The 15,464-nt window shown below is 46.7% G+C and overlaps 1 protein-coding gene across 2 annotated transcripts in view; it reads left to right on the top strand.

The window, feature by feature from the left end:
- The window catches only part of ALDH9A1 (aldehyde dehydrogenase 9 family member A1), a 43,165-nt gene that overhangs the window by 15,066 nt on the left and 12,635 nt on the right, over positions 1 to 15,464 (top strand). For both annotated transcript variants that reach the window (XM_044294413.1, XM_044294421.1), the window contains exons 4-7: positions 3,258 to 3,387; positions 5,206 to 5,340; positions 6,807 to 7,003; positions 11,699 to 11,839. In XM_044294413.1, the coding sequence (XP_044150348.1) occupies positions 3,258 to 3,387; positions 5,206 to 5,340; positions 6,807 to 7,003; positions 11,699 to 11,839 (603 nt within the window). The remainder of the gene's footprint in view (positions 1 to 3,257; positions 3,388 to 5,205; positions 5,341 to 6,806; positions 7,004 to 11,698; positions 11,840 to 15,464) is intronic.

Raw genomic sequence — 15,464 nt, 5'->3', positions numbered from 1 at the left:
GGGCACATTGTGTCTGGCAGGGGGCATACATACACTAAGCTAATGTTAAAGAAGCAACCTGTGACCTTAAGTGCACTACAAAGCCCAGCAAGCCCTCAGCTATTTATGCCATGCAGACACTGAATAGATATTGTATTTGGGGGGGGGGGGGGGGGGGGGGATTGTTGCTCCATACACTATAATGTCCCCTTGGCCTCAGCCACCCCATGCAGTATAATCCTCCCCATATAGTATAATGTCACCTTGTCCCCAGCCGCCTCATACAGTATAATGTTACCTTGTGGCCCCATGCAGTATAATGTCATCTTGATGGCCCTGGGGTGGGGGTGGGGAGCGGATGGCCCTGGGGTGGGGGGGGAGCGGATGGCCCTTGGGTGGGGGGGGAGCGGATGGCCCTTGGGTGGGGGGGAGCGGATGGCCCTTGGGTGGGGGGGAGCGGATGGCCCTTGGGTGGGGGGGAGCGGATGGCCCTTGGGTGGGGGAGAGCGGATGGCCCTTGGGTGGGGGAGAGCGGATGGCCCTTGGGTGGGGGAGAGCGGATGGCCCTTGGGTGGGGGAGAGCGGATGGCCCTGGGGTGGGGGGGAAGCGGATGGCCCTGGGGTGGGGGGGAAGCGGATGGCCCTGGGGTGAGGGAGAGCGGATGGCCCTGGGGTGGGGGGGGGGGGATGGCACAGAGGGGAACTGATGCACTTGGGCTGATCGCACAGAGGGGAATAAAGGGTGTTGGGAACTGATGGCAGGGGGTCTGATTATTATTATTTTTTTTTTAAAGAAAAACAGTCTATTAATTCATTTTTTCTTATTACATTACTCGATTAATCATAAAAATATTCAGTAGAATACTCCATTTCTAAAATAATCGTTTCCTGCTGCCCTAGTTCTGACCTGTTGTCTCTCAAGCCAAGGCTCCTTTGCTTCTCTGCTTCCAAATAGGTGAACTGGTCAGAGTAAACCCTGTCCGACTTGTTTGTAAAGCCCCCCACAGTCCTGAGCATTCTGAATGGTCATATGTGCCATAATGCCAGTAGCAAATATGGAGTACAGTGTAACACGCATGCACCACATTGGGTGACACTTGCCCGTTAGGTAGACGCTGTCAGAGATAATCACTTAAGCTTGGTTTGGTCCATGTGCCAGATAACTGGTGCAGAGCTGAGCTTTTGCCAGAGACCCGTGAAGGTGCAAACTATGCTGTGATACTAGGCACGCGGTATAAACCTTTATAGGAGCAGGTCCACTGGCCTATAAGCCGCCCAACACCATCTGGTCAGAGGGATAAATATAACCAGATGAGACTACCCATGATATTAGCACTGAGACATTAGGCGATCGTGTTTTGCTTTTGCGTTTCAGTCCAAACAATTGCAGGTAATACATTTATTACTGTTATACCCTGAAGTGGATGTGGATCTGCTCTGCCACTTGAACAGATTTGGCTTGAGGCTGATCCTTAGGGCATTATGTTAGTGCCCCCTGGTCTTCACCCTTTAACCGCACCGTACTGGGCAACTACCTCTTGGAGTAGACTTTCAGGGTCTGCTGACCCACGGGGTTCAAGAGACTTGAGTACAGGACACCTAGGGTTGAGACGTAGTCTGGGACAGACCAAAGTCAGGCAGGCAGCTCAGGGTCACAACTGAGATCAGGCAGGTCAGGCAGTGAAGAATCAAATCTGGGAAACAAGCAGAAGTCGGTGCAGATGCAGACAAACATATAAACTGCACACCTTGGAGGAACAGGGCAAACTAGAAGATGTTGCTCAGTCATCGTCCCGTTGTGAAAGGTATCTTAAGTACCCTAAGCATGTCAGCCTTTGGATGGGTATAGTTAGGGTGTGCGCATGGTGGTCCTTTGAGAAGACGCATGTGAGCCCTGTGGGCAGGATGAAGCATTTATAAGCAATCTGCAGCCTGCCGAGGAACTAGCGGAGCAACTAAGCAGACATGGAAGACACGGGCGGGTCCAAGGACCTGGGAGTGAATGAGCAGAGCGGTGGCGGTAGGCATGGAGTGCTGCTATAACAATGACATGCCAATAATTAAACTGTATATAAAGAGGGCCTGTATTATAATATCCAGATAATAGCTGCATAATTGTAATAACCTCCTAGGGGGAGCGGGAACCTGGTGCTGAGGAGGTCGGTAATAAGAAGACTCCCTCATACTAGTAGGGGGGCCCTTCCCCTGACAGGTGGGTGCGGTGATTCCAGGCAGAGACCTGACTGACCCATTATCAGTAAGTCAGGATCCATGGAAACAACAGATCTGTTAAATGGATCTATAAATAATAGGATCTATGATGCCAATGTGAACACGGCCTTAGTAATAAGAAGCTGGACAGACCCTTGTGGAGCAGTTGCTTGTTTTCACCTTGGGACTGTTGCAGCACAGGTTTGCTGAGATGACGCTGTGTAATCTGCCTGTTAATGAGAAGCCACTGACGGCACATAATAAACTCCTCTACCTTATCATAAATGACTGCGGCACTCCGCACATTTACCTCTCCGTATCTCAGTGACCCTGATCAGGTGGAGAAATGAGACATGGCAAATACTAAATATCCCCAGCGCATTTCAGGGCAAGGTTTTATTGGCAGCCACTTTGTGGAGGTACATAGAAAAACGTGAGGACAGCTCCAGTGTGAAGGCCCTCCTACACCACCCAATTTCAGGCAAATTATTGGGAACTAGTGATCATAGGAATACGCTGAAAAATTGAAAGGGTCCAGAAAGCTGGAAAAAGGGTGGTCCTAAAATGGTGGCATGCCCTTTCTGCTGCAGCAGGTGCTTCCATCTCAATGAGCGGGACAGAGAAACTAGAAAAGGATCAAACAGCAGGTGGCGCTATACAGATTATTTTCTTTTTTTTTTTTTTTATAACTCGGTAGCAATAATGAATGTTTAATTACATGCAATTACAAAACTATTCAGATGCTGGTGCGAAAACTGTAAAATATTTTTAATGGGACTACCCCTTTATAATATTTAAAGGATAAACTTTTAGTTTTTAACTTTTAGAACTGTATTCCAGGGATCAGCGACCTCCTGCACTCCAGCTGTTCTGACTACAACTCCCAGAATGCTCGCTTCAGCTCACTTCATTTGCAAGAACAGCAAGCCAGTGTGCATGCTGGGAGATGTAGTTTCACAGCATGTGAGGTGCTGAAAGTTTCCGACCCCCTGATGTACAGCACAAGCATCTGTGAGGTTACCTAGACGAATTGTGGGAACCCTTCAGTATTAATAGCTTCCTTACAGGAGCGCAGTGAAGAACTGGCCACCATGGAGACCATCAACAATGGGAAATCCATCTTTGAAGCGAGAGTGGACATTGATGTTTCTTGGCAGACGCTGGAGTATTATGCTGGACTTGCGGGTAGCATGGCTGGTAAGACCATTCTGATGTATATCCTCATTCAGAACAAGGGTTAGAATGTGCTTAGCAATTATATACAATAACCCCTTAAAGGGGTTGTACCAGGGTTTTATATTGATGCCACTCCAAAGACATACTGATAGGGACCTTAGATTGTGAGCCTCATTGGGGACAGTTGGATGATAATGTCTGTAAAGCGCTGCGGAATTAGTAGCGCTATATAAGTGTGTATAATAATAAAAAATGACCTATCCTCCGTATAGGTCAATAACGGAGACTAGTCCCCTCCACTACACACAGAAAGTAGAGGAGAATATGCTTCCTAACGTTCACTCAGTCAGCCCCAGAATCATGGAAGACATTATAGAGTAGTGCTGACCTATATTAATGTGAATAAAACACATTTGGACTCAGATAGAAACTATTTATTTAGCTGGTCTCCTGTCGCACAGCTCCTGCTCACTCCCCCCCCCCCCCCTCCCCCCCTCCTCCCTCCTCACCATATACTTCTATTGACATATGTCATCTGTTACTCCTGTGATCTGGTCCTTCTCAGATAGAAATTTGGGTCCCTTTCAGACGAGCGGGTGTCACACTCCGGAGTCGCAGAGCAGCACCCGCCCTGACCTCCCAGTACTGACGGGGTCACATAGCATTAAATTGATTTATGATGCTATGTAACCCTTACAGTTCTGGAATGTATTTGATAACACTGACAGCATTATGTCAGTGTTATCCAATACATTCCAGACCTCTAAGGGTTACATAGCATCAAATTCATTAAAATGTTTAAGAAAGGGGGCTTTCCTAGTGGAAACCACACATAAATGGCCCCATTTTATAAACTACACCCCTCAAAGTAGTCAAAACGGACTTTACTAACTTTGTTAACGCTTTAGTTTTTTGCAGGAGTTAAAGGAAAATGAAGGAGATATTTCAAAATTAAACTTTTTTTTTCTGGCGCATTTTCCATTTTAAATCCATATTTTCCTATAACGCAGCAATGGATGTCCACATCCATTGTTCCGTTCCGCGGTAAACATATTGCGAGTCCTATTCTTGTCCACAGTCACGGACAAGAATAGGCATTTCTAACACAGGGCCATGTGCTGTCTGCAAAATGCAAATGCACTGGGATGATATCCGTGTTTTACGGATCCACAAAACACTTGCGGTCGTGTGACTGTGGCCTAAACCCCAGATTTTTCACAAGGGGTAACAGGAGAAAAAGCACTGCAGAATTTGTTACTCATTTTCTCCTGTATAGGACAGAACCCTATATGTGGTTGTAAGCTGCTGTCTGGGCACAATGCAGGGTTCAGAAGAGAGAGAGCGCCATGTGCATTTGGAGCCAGGTGATTTATACAGCACTGGCCGGCAACAACAGAGGCTCTGAGGTGAAATATATAAATAGGTACTTTCAATTCTGCAGTGCTTCCTCGCCACTGGCCCAAAAAACATTGACCCAATGGGCCAAAAAATACATGTTCTGCCCCTGCCCATAACAGCTGCTCCAGGAATTACGGGGGGGCGGCCCACGTTCCTGCCACGTGAGAGTACAAGGCAGGGATGGATTATTTGGAGGAATAATGCAGGCTAGATATCTTGCGGTGAAGATGAGCTCGCACCATCAGCTTCCTAAAGGCCGCAGAATCCACTTAGTTGTACGGTAGCTACTGCACTGCAAAGTGGGAGTTAAAGGGGTATTCCAGTAGGGAAAAGTGTACACTGTCTAACTTCCCCATCCACATAACTATCAGATCGGTGGGGGTCCTACCACTTTTAAAAAGTCCTTTGTGTGTTGTACGCCTGCTTTGTTTGCCTCTGCAGGACAACATGTGCAGCTCCCAGGAGGATCGTTTGGTTACACAAGAAGGGAACCTCTCGGTGTCTGTGTAGGGATTGGAGCCTGGAACTACCCCTTCCAGATTGCCTGCTGGAAGTCCGGACCTGCACTAGCATGTGGTATGTACAGAAACTGGAACCTATGGGGGTGAGGGGGTGATAGGCTGCTGTAGTTACCTGGAAATTCACCGCAGGGCTGGGAAGGCCTGATATGTATCACTTAGTGACCCGTGCCTTCATTCTGGAGGGGAAAAAAGACTTTGAATCTATTTGCAGATGAGCAGTTAGGTGCACCGAGGGCGGGCTCGAGCCACCCTGCTCCTTCTGCCAGCTTCTCCCTCCCTTCCTGATTGGCAGGCCCCAGTGAGATGACCATACACGAGCCTGTCTGTCAATCAAGAAGTAGAGGGAGGGGCTGGCAGAGGAGCAAGATTGCACAGAGCGACCTGGGCCTGCCCTCTGTGCACTTAACAGCTCATTTACATATAGATTTAAAGTGCTTTTTCTCCAGAATGAATCCACAGATGACTGAGTGAAAACGATCATTACATTCAGCTGAGCTAGCCCTGCATAGCTGAGGGGGCATTTACTAAACTCTTCACGCCACTATTCTGGTGCAAAAAAGTCTCAAATTATGGAGAACAGCTTATTTGCACCTTAATTTCAAACTTTTTTTCAGTTTCTCGCCATTTTTATAACGTGGCAATAAAAGGGGTGTGCCTTAGAGGTGGGGCGGAGCCCACTGGAGTTACTATAACTTCCTCCAGGTTATAGCTCTAGTCTATGGCAGCTTCTGGCTGGTGTCAATTGGTGTTTCTGGCACACGGAGGGGCAGAGATTCGACATCAAGACCGACGTATTGAAACGCTAGATGTGATGAGTCTCCCCCCATTGTGCCTAGTTTAACAGTGAATTTCCCAGTGACGGACTCCTTTTTTACACTGAACCCATGAGTTTGTTGTATTAGAGTACGTTCGCATCTGTTCTACCTGATCTGTAGAGGAACGGACTACCGGATTTTATCTTGCCTGGCATAGCCGGATACTGCCGCTCACTGCCGAACCCAGTTGACTATAATGGCATCCAGCTGGTTTGAGTGCCAGAGAAAAAACGGTGCACACTATTCCGGTTACAGTAAAATCCAGTCTGTTCCGGCAGAGGAGTTCATGACCTGGTCAGGTATCTCGGGCACAGGAGAGCTGTTGGGTCTAAGCAAACCCTAGTCAGCTCTGCCTGTGCACAGTGCCCCCGTGGGGGGCTGTTATTCTCTGTAACCGGGGCTCCAGTTACATCGGTAGTGCAAAATGAAGAAGAAAAATGTTGCTTCCTTCCGGACAATTGCCTGCTCCGAAGGTGATATCACAGCTCATCTTCTCCCTCCTGGCCCCTGTACAGGTCAGAGAGCATGCCTCCGGTCTGCTGTGTCTACGACCCATGTGGTCTTGACATATTCTAGGCCCGGTGACCAATGCGTTGGCATTGTGTACTCCTTTTGATTCGGTACATAAAGACGTTAGAACTTTCACTGATGAGACGTGGCTCCTGTACTGACGTGGCTGTTTTTCCATTCTTGTTTTCTCTTCCAGGCAATGCTATGGTGTACAAACCATCTCCCTTCACTCCTATTACAGTAGTTTTGCTCGCTGAGATCTTCACGGAGGCCGGGGCCCCTCCAGGTCTCTTTAATGTGGTCCAGGGGGCCGCAGCCACTGGGGAGTTCCTCTGTAAGCATCCAGAGGTGGCCAAAATATCATTCACTGGCAGCGTCCCCACCGGCTCAAAGGTAACTCTGTCACTGACCAATGTAACCAATGTTACGCCAAAGACTGAATTCTGTTGCCCTAAAATTTGGCTCATTTCAGACGTATTTTTTAAGCAGTAAAGCCCCTTGCAGACGAGCGTGTCCGGATGCGTTGCGGCAAACCCGCGCAAGTAGGTACCCAATTGCAGTCAGTTTTGACTGCGATTGCGTTCCGTTGTTCAGTTTTTATGGCACGGGTGCAATGTGTTTTGCACACGCGTGATAAAAAACTGAATGTGGTACCCAGACCCGAACTTCTTCACAGAAGTTCAGGTTTGGGTTCAAGGTTGTGAAGATTGTATTATTTTCCCCTATAACATGGTTATAAGGGAAAATAATAGCATTCTGAATACAGAATGCATAGTACAATGGGGCTGGAGGGGTTAAAAATGATTCCCCTTAATCCAGTTGTTCGCGCAGCCGGCATCTCTTCTGTCTTCTTCTTTGAGGAATAGAACCTTTGATGACGTCACTACGCTCATCATATGATCTTTTACCATGGTGATGATCATGTGACGGACCATGTGATGAGCGCAGTGACGTCACCACAGGTCCTTTTCCTCTGCACAGCAAAGATGAAGACAGGAGAGATGCCGGGCTGCACAATCAAGTGGATTAAGGTGAGTTAAATTATTTTTTTCTTTTTTTTTAACCCCTCCAGCGCTATCGTGCTATTGTTTTCTCTTTATAACCATGTTATATGGGAAAATAATAATGATCGGGTCCCCATCCCGATCGTCTCCTAGCAACCGTGCGTGAAAATTGCACCGCATCCGCACTTGCTTGCGGATGCTTGCGATTTTCACGCAGCCCCATTCACTTCTATAGGGCCTGCGTTGCGTGAAAAACGCTGAATATAGAGCTTGCTGCGATTTTCACGCAACGCACAAGTGATGCGTGAAAATCACCGCTCATGTGCACAGCCCCATAGAAATGAATGGGTCCGGATTCAGTGCGGGTGCAATACGTTCACGTCACGCGATGCACCCGCACGGAAAACTCGCTTGTGTGAAAGGGGCCTAAGTCAAAAACAAAAGTCCACTCCACCTTGCTCTCCAAGGGGCCGGGCTTCTTTTGAAAGGCGCAGGACTTTCAGGAGAAATGTACATGGCCTGAGATGCTCAATTTTGCCAAAATTCTGGCACAAAAAAATAAAATTAAAATTATCTTGCAAAATAAACCAATTAATTGGTGATATAAAATGAGACTAAACAATCTAGAGGTGGTCAGGTTTGTCACCCAGCATCTGCCACTGTGATAAATCTGGTTGGTCTTGTAGACTGCCTGTCTACGGCTGTGTTCACATCTCCAGCAGATAAATCGCAGAGGTATTTGTCTGGCAGAAAGCCGGTGTTTATTCCAGAGATCTCTCCTGATCACCGTCTGATCCCATTATAGGCAGTGGGGATCTGGTGGATACAGTAACTGCGGAAGGTCTGTTCCACTGCCGGAGATGTGAACATGGCCTAGGTCACTACTACACTAACTATTAGGCAGAATTACCAAATGACCCCAATGTTTCCACTAACCGGAGTTTGAAGGGGTTTTCTCTTGGCACGTCACCAACATTGTGATATGCTCATCACTGCCCTCTGTGATAGACCACTGGGGACAGTGATTGGCTGCAGTGGTCACGTGCTGTATCCTGGAACATCACAGTGTCAGGGACGTGGGTATGGCACATGTTCCCAGCAGCCAGTCACTGTCCTCAGCAGTATACCAAGATGAGGACAGTGATTGGCTGCAGCAGTCACCTCTGCGGTTTGTATACAGTGGCAGAAGGACGAGACTGGGGCCACGGAGAAACATTGGAGAAAGGGCTGAGTATAACGTGCCTTCTTATTTGAAGCAATTGTAGGGCTTGTCCGAGATTTCTAATTATGTCAGGCAACGCCTTTAAAATGTGGTGCAGTGGAGACGTTGGGACAAATTAGCTAATCCCGTTAATCGTTAGACAGTGTACACTTGGGCAGTCTAAAAGTCAACCAGATTTATCTCACTGACTTTCGCTGGCACCCTTAGGCCCCTTGCAGACGAGCGAGTGTTAGGCTCCAGACTCGCAGCGAGGCACCCGACCTGAACTCCCAGCACTGCCAGGGTCACACAGCATTATATTGATTTATGAGGCTATGTAGCCCTTACATTTCTGGAATGCATTGGATAGCACTGACATAATGCTGTCAGTATTAGCCAATACATTCCAGAACTGTAAGGGTTACATAGCCTCATAAATCAATATAATGCTGTGTGACCCCGGCAGTGCTGGGAGTTCAGGTCGGGTGCCTCGCTGCGAGTCTGGAGCCTGACACTCGCTCGTCTGCAAGGGGCCTTAGGCTGTCTAGTCTAGTGTTTTTAGGCCATTTGAGGGCTTGTCCAAATTTTTTTATGATCTCTGAAACCTCTTGAACATCTGTGTTGCACCTAATTACGATGTGTGGTCCTGCAGACTGTATGGTGACTGACCGTAGAAACCAAACCATGAAGTGCTCAACATTTACTGTGCTGATGCTACATAATATTGAGATATTCTGCCACAAGATGTCTATCAGGTATTTGTCTGTGTGTGGCCACCTAGTGCATGTGTTGGAGTACCTGGCCAATTCCAAGCTGTTGTAAGGATGGACACATCTGTATAAGCCTGACTGCAATTCAGTCTGTGTCAACAACTGGTCAGTGTATAGTGTCTGGCCAGTGTGTAGACGGTAACGTAAAAGGGACCTGATGGTGGCATAGCTATAGAAGGTAACTATTAAGGAGCACTGTACCAACTAACCGGTCTGGCATATGGCCTAACCCTCAGGGTGTTATACTGTCACCTCCCTGGTATTCACCCTTTAACCCCTGTACAGGGATGTGGACTTTGCTGCGGGTTAGCAACCAGAACTCTACATCTTGGGATAATCCAGGTTCAGAGACACTAGTGCAAAGCACCGGAGGCAAAGACATTAATTCAAACCCAGACAGATTAGCGGCCAGAGCGAAAACACAGAGCACTGGCAGACAGACAACCTTCAGGAACCTGGACATGCATACTGCAGGAACCCATTCATACACAGCAGATACTTGTACAAAAACTTAGCAAAACAGAACTGGGACCAAATTCAGACAATGCACAAAACAACCCATTTCGGGATTGTACTTCGTCAGGTCGAATTCACTATGGTGTATCTGACCTGACAAAGGAATTGGTACGATCCTGACACCATGGTATGTCCGACCTGATGGGATCAGTAAGATCCTGAACCATGTTGTTTTGCCACCAATAAAGCCAGTATTCCTTGGAGTTGTCTTCTATAGCAGCGCCAATATTGGGTCACTTTTTCTTCTACCATCTACTCGGCCAAGTTCAAGACCCTGTTTAGGACCAGGTGGACAGCAACCGGCAGCTGAAGCCACTATGATATACAGCCTGGAGCACACTTTACTATGAGTGCCTTGTCATGTCACGATAGTCCTGCCTGTGATGGTCTTCTCTTCTCTCCCAATCTGACTGGGTGATATTTTGTGTTGTGCTATAATAAAAAATATAAAAAATCACAGCTCTTTAGGCCCCTTTCACACGGGCGAGTTTTCCGTGCGGGTGCGATGCGTGCGGTGAACGCACTGCACCCGCACTGAATCCTGACCCATTCATTTCTATGGGATTGTGCACACGAGCGGTGATTTTCACGCATCACTTGTGCGTTGCGTGAAAATCGCAGCATGCTCCTCTTTGTGCGTTTTTCACGTAACGCAGGCCCTATAGAAATGAATGGGGTTGCGTGAAAATCGCATGCATCCGCAAGCAAGTGCGGATGCGGTGCGATTTTCACGCATGGGTTCGAGGTGACAGTCTATTCACTGTATTATTTTCCCTTATAACATGGTTATAAGGGAAAATAATAGCATTCTGAATACAGAATGCTTAGTATAATAGGGCTGGAAGGGTTAAAAATAATAAAAAAGTTAACTCACCTTCTCCTCTTGTTCGGGTAGATGCCGTAGATGCCGGTCTGTTCTTTAGCTGAAGGACCTGTGGTGATGTCAGATCACATGCTCCATCACCATGGTGATGGACCATGTGATTGGAGCATGTGATCTGACGTCACCTCAGGTCATTCAGTCCACAGCTAAAGAACAGACCGGCATCTGCGCTAGCAAGAGGAGAAGGTGAATTAACTTTTTTATTATTTTTAACCCTTCCAGCACTATTATACAAAGCATTCTGTAGTCAGAATGCTATTATTTTCCCTTATAACCATGTTATAAGGGAAAATAATACAATCTTCAGAACATCAATCCCAAGCCCGAACTTCTGTGAAGAAGTTCGGGTCTGGGTACCAAACATGCGCGATTTTTCTCACGCAAGTGCAAAACGCATGACAATGTTTTGCACTCGCGCGGAAAAATCGCGCATTTTCCCGCAACGCACCCGCCTCTTATCCGGGCAAAAAACATGACGCCCGTGTGAAAGAGGCCTTAGTCTTTCCATTCTGCTGCTGCATTGACCGAATCCAACAATGTGCATGGATTTCTGGATACTTATACTGTGTGTGTAGTTATAGTTATCGCAAATAGTTGTATTTTTGCTGTTAGACTGCTTACTGTGCATCAAATACCTACTTTCCTTATGTACCAAGTTTTAAAGCTTCAGAAAATGTGACTTGTGCCAGTAAGCGTTTACCCTGCGTCTTTCAGATCATGGAAATGGCTTCCAAAGGTATTAAACCTGTGACCCTGGAGCTCGGAGGAAAGTCTCCTCTCATTATCTTCTCTGACTCTGACTTTGACAATGCTGTGAATGGTGCTCTGATGGCCAACTTCCTCACCCAGGGACAAGTAAGAACCAAATTACATAGATACATTGTAAATGTAAAAGTGTTTGCAAGAAAGGAGGCCTCCCATGATATGCTACCATTCAAGGTGACAGTGTAGCTGACAACCAGTTATGATTAGGCCTAAAAGGTTCCTGCTCCAGCCAGTTGTCTAACAGCCAGGCACAGGATTATGAAGAGGAGGCGAAGACCTGGCACATTGAGATTTGTTTATAAAATTGGGGCCATAAGCTGCTGTATGGGCACGCGGCAGAGCTCAGAATGGAAGGAGCGCCACTTCGCTTTTGGAGGGCAGTTTTTGCTGGAATGATTTCCGGGAGCAATGTCACATTTGCATAGACCTTGAGGTACCAATATGGTGGAAATCCCCAATAATTGACCCCATTTTGGAAACTATCGACATGTTATTTATCAAGGGGTGGAGTGAGCATTTTCACACTGCAAGTATTTATCCTTTTCTGGCTTGATTAACTGTTTAATAGTATTCTACATTGCTAGTTTCCAGGGGTTCTGACCTCCCTGCAATCCAGCAGCGGTGGCCGTGCTTGCACACTATGGGGAAAAGTGAAGCCTAATATATTGCAGATTACAAACTACACACAGTGTAGAATCAGCCAGGCAGGCTGTACACATGAGAGGGATAAACCGCTGGGCTGTACTCTATACATGTGTATATATCGCTCAGAGTAAAGCCAAGCGGTGAGGAAGGCTATATGTACCTCGCTCTGTCCATTACACCATAGCTTAAACGTCAGTCATGGCTTCTGGGCTGCACATATCACACAGTGTAAAGCCTGATATACGGAGCGGGTCAGGTAAGTCACTTCCCGCTGCGCCGTTATATATAGAGCAAGGGTCCGGTAGTGCTGCAGAAAGTCTAGGTGTCCCTCCAGCCATATATTCTCTTTCTAATCCACATGAACGGGTGATATTATTGGAAGTTTAGGTGCTGTCTGCAAGTTAAAGGGGCTGTCCAGGGTCATTTCCCATAAATAGTGCTGTACATTTCCACTAGAACGGTGATGAGCTGTAATCTAGCAGAGTCCCCCAGCTCCAGCCCTCAGGGCCACCTACCGGTCATAATGACCCACAGAATGAATACCTGTGGTAAGTTGTGAGGCACTGACACCAAGGAAATCCTGCAGATGAGGAACACTGATCTAATGGAGACGAGCAGACCACTCTCAGGCTGAGACCACCTGCTGCCTCCTGAGCAATCAGAAGGAGACCCCCCCCCCCCCCCCCCCTCCTTACCGTACTCCAGTCTACAAGTCAAATCCGCTCCAGCTATTGAGAACCAACACCTCAAAGATGCAGCATCTTAAAGGGGTTTGCTTGGTGACAGATTCCCTTTAATAATTTGGTCTTGTGAATACCAGATAGAAGAACTGTCTGCCAACAGTTTTGTAGAACAATCCAGTAATAGAGGCCCTAAGGCGAAATATGTAGAGAGCATGTTTAGGACAGAATACATTTTAAAATTTGGTCAAAAAAAACAATCAGGAAGGAGGCATGAAGTCTGTGCATCTGGTTCAGTTTAAGCTAAAACAATGGCAATTATGTCTTGTTGTATGTGTTTAAACTTTTTTTTATTATACACGTAGCCATTGTACTGTACTAACATTTTTTGCAAGACAATTGACTGCAGTACCTCTGTGGGGCACTGCAAATGGGTTAATTAGTACCGAAACACTTAACCTAAGTTACCACCTTAAATGCTGTGATTGATGTTTCAAAGAGCTTGTTTTCCCCAGCAATCTGTAAACTCAATGACAAATGTATAGGCAACTGCATGGTTACTAGTTAGGTTGCCAGGGTTAAGAACTTGGCCCTCCCCCTGGTTAGTGAGTCTAGCATGTGCAGAGCTTCAGGAAGGATGCATGTGAGTGAGACTCTGCAGACCAGGCCTTAGTTCTAGAGAACTGCTATCTCTGAGACTTCAACTGCCCGAAGAACCACTTTAAGACTAGAGTAGCCCTGAAAGAAGGAGAAAAGCCATCTCAGAAGGTCTAAGACCTCATGAAAGCTGTGTAAGCTAACTTCGGTGAGGTGTAGACCACTTGAAGCTAAGGATGTTACTGCTGTGGGTGGCTTACATTGCTCAGGCACCTACCACTCTTTGATACAGATTGGCCATCTGGATCTTGGATGTGCAGAAAGAGGGTCACCAAGAACAGTGTAGCATGTCTATGGAGAGACTGCAAAGCGTAAAAGAGAGACTGGGACTTCTACAACTTCCTCCATTGTTGCTGTCATTGCACAGCTTTTGAGGAAACTACTGCTCTGCTATGTACCCCTGAACGGTGACTTTGCTGGTACTTGTATTACTACCCTCATCATCAACCGAGTAGAAGCTTTATTACAATGATGTGGCCTCTATCACCCAACATCAAGGGCATCCCACTGAACATCAAGCAGGAGCCCCAACACCAGGAAGTGAGCCGGGGGAAAGAAGGGTTAAACCCCTTCAGTTTCTTTATGGTCCCAGAGAGCGCCAGAGTCAGGATATCTGCTGTTAACCACTACTACTCCTATCGGTGCTACCACTCCTATCTTCCAGTCACAGCTCTGCCCCTGCAAGTTTCTACATATCTACAGCATGCAGGGTGATTTGGGGTCCATCTATTTGTAACAAGTGCCGATCAACAATATGGAAAGTTGATCGGCATGGTACGGTGTGTGACAGTACGTGACCTAACGATCCTTGGTGCAGAGGTTCGCACACATTCAGTGTTATTGTCGCCTGCAGCACATCACTTTATAAATGAGGTAATGTGCTGCCAACAGTCAGCTCATCTTTGGCCTGATCTCGGGACAGTGACCGGACACGGACATTCATAGGAAACTGTTTACCTAATTATCACATCTGTAAAAGGGTCTTTTTCATTTTCTTTTTTTTCTCACATTTTTCTTGTGTTTTTACTTTTGCCTATGTAAAAACCTCTGGGAAAAAGGCCACAAAAAGCGCAGTGAACCGTCCTAAATGCCACTATTTGTAGGTTGTTTTATCATTTTCTATTGCCTGGCTGTGTGGGGTTTTTCTTTTCTTTGCTCAAAAAAAAAAAAAAGGCCAAAAAGTGCAGATTAGAGAAAATTAGAATGTAGTGGGAAACCACCACAAAACCTAGAAATGGAGACTAAACAGGTGATAAATTTGCCCACATTGTGTATTATTCTGCAGAACTTTCTGCATGTCCCTGTCTTATCTACAATCCTCAACTTTGAAATTAAAACACCAAGAAGAAAGAAGTAGTGGAATTCATTATCGGGTATGAGCGCCACATGTAGATGCACGTAGTTGCACGCCTTGGCATGCTATCAGTGAGGATGTTAATGGTTATCTGATTAATGTTCTGCCGTGCTGAATGCACTTGGTCACACAAATCCTCAAGATCGCTGCTGGCAGCTCCCTTTGCCCACTAATGACATCCCAGATCTGGCTGAGGGGAGGCAAGTCTAGAGATGCTGCAGGCCATGGTAGCACTTTTGGGCCATGAAGACTGCTCACAGTAGCACAAGCAACATGTGGCCACGCATTGCTGGGAGACTTTGGAAAAATGACCTTACCCCTGGTTCCACAACCAAATCAGTGAACCCTCAAGCTGTTAGTGTACCTGAAATTAAGGGTC

Source organism: Bufo gargarizans, chromosome 1 (genome assembly GCF_014858855.1).
Source record: "Bufo gargarizans isolate SCDJY-AF-19 chromosome 1, ASM1485885v1, whole genome shotgun sequence".
Classification (NCBI taxonomy): domain Eukaryota; kingdom Metazoa; phylum Chordata; class Amphibia; order Anura; family Bufonidae; genus Bufo; species Bufo gargarizans.
Note: the sequence above shows the minus strand (reverse complement) of the source record. Positions and strands in the feature narration are given on the sequence as shown.